This window comes from Egretta garzetta, unplaced genomic scaffold (assembly GCF_000687185.1).
Source record: "Egretta garzetta isolate BGI_Z169 unplaced genomic scaffold, ASM68718v1 scaffold133, whole genome shotgun sequence".
In the NCBI taxonomy this organism is placed as follows: Eukaryota; Metazoa; Chordata; class Aves; order Pelecaniformes; family Ardeidae; genus Egretta; species Egretta garzetta.
In genome coordinates this window covers 2,997,812-3,004,291 of record NW_009259111.1, presented here as the reverse complement: position 1 = coordinate 3,004,291, position 6,480 = coordinate 2,997,812, and the positions used below count along the sequence as shown (strand labels likewise).

General features: G+C 40.2%; 1 protein-coding gene across 10 annotated transcripts in view; it reads left to right on the top strand.

The window, feature by feature from the left end:
• SOX6 (SRY-box transcription factor 6) overlaps window positions 1-6,480 on the top strand; it is a 337,876-nt gene that overhangs the window by 267,694 nt on the left and 63,702 nt on the right. For all 10 annotated transcript variants that reach the window (XM_035890952.1, XM_035890951.1, XM_035890947.1 and 7 more), the window contains one exon: window positions 4,721-4,870. In XM_035890952.1, the coding sequence (XP_035746845.1) occupies window positions 4,721-4,870 (150 nt within the window). The remainder of the gene's footprint in view (window positions 1-4,720; window positions 4,871-6,480) is intronic.

Here is a 6,480-nt window from a genome sequence, read left to right as displayed (position 1 = left end):
TTCCTGCTGTAAAAAAAAGGAAACCTCTGGTGCATAGGAAGCTTTGTTCTGCGCTCAGTTGCTGTGCTCGGTGTCATTTGGCAGAGCGCATGTCTAGGGATGTCACAGGCCTACGCACAGGCGAGAAGTCACACGGGAAAGGGACCTGAGCTAAAGAAAGAGTTTTGATGATTGGAAGCTAATTGAAAAAACTAGTTGAAAAACTATTGAAAAAAATGTTGAAACCTGTGGGAGAGATGAGTGAGCCTAAGGCCTTTGTCTTCTGGCAGGGCACGAATGAACCCTGGCAGCAAAGGGAGCATCCTTCTGTATCGTGAAAATATCTCTTGCAAAGGCGTCGTGAAACTTGGATGGCGTTTAAGGAAGGTTTTAACATTTGGATCAGTCAAGATGCTTTATTACTAGTTCATAGATTTTTGAACAAATTTTAGACTGTGGATGATACTTTTTATAAAATGTAAATAATTCATCAAATGCTATAGGCAGGCAATTTTGGAAGCAGAAAATACCACCCCCTACCCCCACTCCCCCCAGATTATTACTTTTGTTAGTTATTCAATTCTTCTTGGATGGTAGCTCTAAGCTATAGTAAAGCCTTAGTACAAATTCTGCTGTTTCCAGGTGAAAAAATCAGTATGAACTTGTGCTGTGCACATGCTGATTATAGCGCTTTCCCACTCGTCTGTACATTTTTTTAGGTAGATGAACATCATTCAGACTCATAGTGACCTCCAACTATCATAAATTCCCCTCAGTTTTTTAGTTGATTACAGCTGGAATAGAGTTTCAGTAACAAGCGCTTAAGTCCATAAGCCTGTAAGTTCATAGGTGCCTAAATGTGAGGCTTCACTTGCTATTGCCTTAAGAGAGACTTGCGGCATTTCAAAATCCCGCTCTTCAGTGTCAGATTGCGACGTTAGAAGAGACCTGGTTCTGAAAACTGTAAAACTGCATCCTTGCTCACATACCTTAAGAGAGCTGGTTTTCAAAATTGTTAACTATGCAGGAGCACTCAATAACTCAAAATCAGCATTTCTTATATTTAGACACTGGGAGTCGGATTGTAAGAAGCTAACTTAGTGACCTTTTGAAAAAACAGGAACCCGGGCTATACATTTTTAAGGCTGCTTAAAACAATCTTGAATACTTGATGGCTTTGAATATCTAATTTGTAATCAAGAGCTTTCTGAGTCAGTGGTTGGTGTAAGGGTTATGAAATGCTCTTCTCTTTATGTGCTAGACGTACACTGAAAATAGGATATGTTTCAGTGTTTGAGGTAGGTTAATTTTTTTAGTCACTACTCAGTAGTCAGTAGGTTAGAATTTCCACTGAAAAAATTCCATTGAAACTTTTGCTTTTGGGCATTAAAAGCTAACAATGAACATTCATTCAATGTTTGGGTTTTTTCCCCCTCCTTAATCTTGCAAATAAAAGCTTCACAACCTGACCATCTCAATGTGAGGTCCTAAATTGCTATTTTGAGCCACAACAGTGGTATTTGCAAAAATATGCATTTTATCCCCGCAATGGTGGTGTGCACATATTTTTCCAGACTGGCTAGCTCCCCATACAAACTGGTGTATAAATGAAGTCATACAGCCTCCCGGTCCACGCGGCGGTGTTGCTAGCGCCAGTGCGAATTCTTGCATGATTTGCGCTCATTTGTGGAACAGCTTTGTTTTAAAGTCAAAGCAAAGCAGAAAGCTAATTACTGTTACTTATTTTTACATTTGCTGTTATGGTGTAAAACAATTTATAGAAATGCCAGGCTAACGCCAGTGCTATGACCTTGGCGTAACCCAGTGATGAATTATACACACACACACAGACACATATATAAACATCAAAATTTCTTTTATTCTGTCTCCCTTTAGAAACATTTTTTCCTCATGCTACTTGCAGTACAGCCAATACAACCCTCAACATACTGCAAGGGGAGTGGTGTATAACTAATTTTATTCTGCTTTTAATGTTGCATTTCCAAAATTAAACCGTTTCCTAGATAGTCACTGTAACAGCCCGCTTTTCTGGTTGCTATCTCTGTGACCCTTTAAAGTGCTGTGGAGGCCTCAGTTGCCAGTCCTCCTCACCGGCGAGCGCTCCTCCCACCAGGGTCACGCGTCTGTTCACGTTGATCTTGACATATCCGATCAAGATACAGCCACACCGTGGGCTGCAGCTTTTAGAGATGATAAACACACCTTTGCTTACTTGTCATGGCTAGCTGGGCTACAGGTTCTGTTTGCCGTGCATGCCCAGGCGCTGGCGGCAGGGGGGCTGCGGGTGACTGCTGTGAGGAGAGGTGGCCAGGGCCTGCCCTGTGCCGGTTCCAACCGGTTCCTCAGCGGCCCCGCCACAGGGCACCACCGAGCCTGACAGCCAGGCTGGTGGCACCTCTGGGAAAATGTTCTCCAGAAAGGTCACAAAGCCGCACAGGCAGCGAGGATTGTGAGGGAGAAAGGGTGAGGAACAGCCCTGCCGGCAGCCAGCCCAGAGGGGCAAGGGTGGAGGAGTCGGCAATGAAGCTGAGCCTGAGAAAATGGCGGGGATGGGGGATTTTAGTTTTTGCCTGTGTTTCTCACCATCTAACTCTACTATTTTTCCCGAGCCAAATCTGTTTTGCCTGTGATGGTAACTGCTAATCTATCTCCCCATCCTGATCTCAACCCATGAGCTTTCTCATCTTATTTTCTCCCCTGTCCTGTTGAGGAGGGGGAGGCAGAGAACGGCTGGGTGGGTGGCTGGCAGCCTGGGTGAACCCACCACACCGCGCTGCTTGCCCTCATTGACTATTGACTTCTATCCTCTAAGACTGAATTTTGTAGAAAGATTGACTCATACCCCACCTTTTTTTGCCCTGGTGGTTTACCTGAGCAGGGCGAATGAAATTCTTTTGAACTTCGGTTGATAAACCATAGAATTCCTGTCCTGTTCTTGAAAGTGCAATACACGCTACATTAAGTAGTAAAGTTTTAGGCTACTTGTGGTAAAATCTGTCATTCCTCCAGACAGTTGATGTTAAATAGGTTCCTAATTTAAAAAAAAAAAAAGGAAAAATATTTTGATAGACAAAGTACAGAACACTGAGGAATCCATTATAATCTTTGGGGTTTGTCTTTCAGTTGTCTTCCAGTTTATTGTATCGTCTCTGTCATAGTACAGTGCCTGATTATTTCTGGGCTGAGAACGTGCTTTCAGAAAGCATGTGAAGTGGGCTTCCTACTCTCACATAAGCAGAACACCCTGTTAAGCAAGCATAGATCCATCTGAAGAATATGCTAAAAGGGACAAGATCCCAGTAGTAGGGGGGAACACACACTCCACACACCCCCCTGCTTACTATTATATACAACACTTCATTTTCATTCTCCGGGACATCACCAAAAGCTGGGAATTTTTTCTGCTTTCAATTTTTCTAGTTTTCTAGCCCAAGAAAAATAGTACCTTAGCCAAAATATTTAAATGCCATTCATTTCAAAATATGAATCTGTGATCCTTTTGTAGCCTCTGTGTGATATTGAAAAGGGGTGGCGGGAAACAAGCAAACAAGCAAGAGTTTTCATTTGTCACCCGGAGTTCTGACTCTCCCCTCCTTGCATTTGTCTAGCCACTGAGTCACTGGGCTTTACAGTATTGTGTAACTTTCAGTTCTGTGGAGGCTTGTAATATTAGAAAAATTGTTCCAAAGAAAGCAACAATTATGACATAAGCACATCTGGCTCTCGCAAATTATTCTTTATTAAGCTTTCATTTAATTACATGTGCTGAAAGGTCTGCTTTTGATTACTGTAATTTTTTTTATTTGTCCATCTGAATGATAGTAATGTTGGAAATTACATACAAACCACCTGGCTTTTTTCTCACTAATAAGGCAAAGTTTATATAGATTTATGTGTAGAAGAGGGATTAGGATCTTCCCTGTTTATGGTAGAAGAATTATTGCTGATGCTAATTCAAGGTGAGGGATTAAATTTGGTCACTAGAAGGAAATTAAACCTATTTGTTTTTGTTCAGTAAACACTAGATTGGTAGGAATAGGGCTTTTAATGTACAAGTCTTTTATTATGTTTCAGTTAAACTTTTTTAAAAGTTTCATGAGGGTGTTTTTGTATTTTCATCGCTATTTACAGGAATTTGTAGGGCCTACATTCCTTATTAGCATTTATAGAAGTTATAACAATCACTGTACACCACAATGGAGACATATCCTGTTGCCTTATTTAACTTTCATTGCTATCTAGAGAAGATGCATCATTGCCTTTTGGTAGCAAACGATTTCTATATCAGCTCCCAAAAGCTGTTCTGGAGTTGGTGGGTAATTTCTGGGTAAGAACAGAAAGACCTGAAGCATCACTGTTTCTGAGAGGGGTTTATACCTTCTTTTCATAATCAACCTTGTAAACTTGCTAATTTCGTTTTTAATATTTGGGCACTGTATAACCTTTTGTTTATTACTATGACCATCATTAGCAAGAAGGAAAAAAAAAATCCAGCTAAAAGTCAAATTAAGAGAAAAGATATTGCTGTGGGGGAGTTTTCCAGTCTTTTTTTCTCCTTGAAAATAACAAGAAGGGAAAACCCACAAACAAGAAAGTGCTGAAAAAAAATCCAGAATTCCTTTAAGAGAAGAAACAGCAGAGGACTAAGAATTATGTACATTTACAACTTCTTTTTTTAGGAATTTTGCAGGAATACATTGTATATCTTCTTGTCTTCCAGCAACTGTATGCAGCTCAGCTGGCAAGCATGCAAGTTTCTCCTGGAGCCAAAATGCCATCTACTCCACAGCCACCAAATACGACAGGGGCACTCTCACCCACTGGGATGAAAAATGAGAAGAGAGGGACCAGCCCGGTAACTCAAGTTAAGGTATTTTCAGTAAAGAAGAAAGTCAGTGTCTGAAAAAGGGCAGTGAAATTAAATGGTCTATTTAATTGTTTTATGGTTGGAAGTTGGACCACATGGAAGTTCTTCAATATTCAAATAAAATGTTCAGTTTCAGTGATGTATTATCAGTATGGAGAAGGGAAGAGAAAGCATTCACTTCTTGCTTCCAAAAATACCAGGCATCCCTCTTTCTACCACAGGCAGCACAACAGATTCATCAGTAAAATGTGATATTTTCAAGATTTCAGTTTGTAATCTAGTAATGTGCATAAATGGCGTCCATTTCATGGATTATTTCACATTGAACTTTTGACTATCTTAAAATACAGTGTTAGCTTGTATTGTTAGGGCAAGAGAGAGAGTATAGATCTTCTAATTATTTTACAAATCTCTAGCTGTACTTATTCTACAATTCTGGAAAAAGGCCTCACATAAAAATAAGATGTAAGTCAGGACTCCGGGGAAAACATTGTGTCACTGCAGATTGATTTGACTTTTGCTGATTTCACACAGCTGCTGACAACCAGGCTGCTCCTTGTTGGTTTTGCTCCATTGCTGAATGCTTGTGCCTGCTTATTCTCACTTGCTTGGAACCAGGCAGCTACAACATGGCATTTGCCAGCAGCTTGAAATGAACATCGTGCACCCCTTGAAATCTGTGGTGCAGCTAGTACCTTTGGGTGGAACTGGCTGGCTTTTATCGCTGTATTCTCCTGTGGTTGCTCTGAATTTCATGAGAGCAAATATGCTGAGAAACAATTTACTTTAAACTGTAAAAAACCACCAACATTCAGATGTTTTACCATTTTGAATGATAGCGCTATAAAGACAGAACTATGAAAATAGGTCTAAAGCAGGCATATAGTGATGTTGGGGAGAGAGAGAATGTGGGCTTTTGCTAGCAGCTGACACCTTACAGGCACACAGTCCATAGCCTCAAATCAGCCTGGGAAGATTTTACTCGCTTGAGGTGAGGGTTTCTTTTTTTTTTTAATTTTTGACATGAGAGTAAAATATCATTCGTTTTTTCATTATCATCAATCATCGTGGTAAAGTGTGGGTGAGTAGATATTTCTGCCTGGGCTGATAAATTTCCATGACACTTTTTTGCTAGGCTGAGAGTACTAATAAATAAAAACTATTCCATTATGGCCAGATCTAACATTTATTTAGCAAAGCGTTCACTTTACTTAACATGTAGATGTGTATTAGTCTAATATTTTACCTCTTGTAATCCAATGCCAGGCTCGAGAGCAGTCAGTGAAATTTACCACATCTGCAGAGTTTGTTATGGTCAATACAGAAGCCACCAAAAGCAAAGCCCAACTGTTTCAGCAAAGTTGCCATAGTATAGTGATACCTAACACCAGTGATTTATGGCATTGAGAATATACTACTGACTACTTTAATGTGAAAAAGTAATTTCATAAGTGAGTGAGCCAAATGGATCTACACCAAACCAAACCTTTAATATATGAGTAAAATTTTCCCTGGTTAAATTCAAGCACATATCTCCTTGAACCAAGGCCAATACCATTGCAGCTTTGTGGCCAGCTGAGTCTTATTACAGACTTGACCACATGCAAATTCTT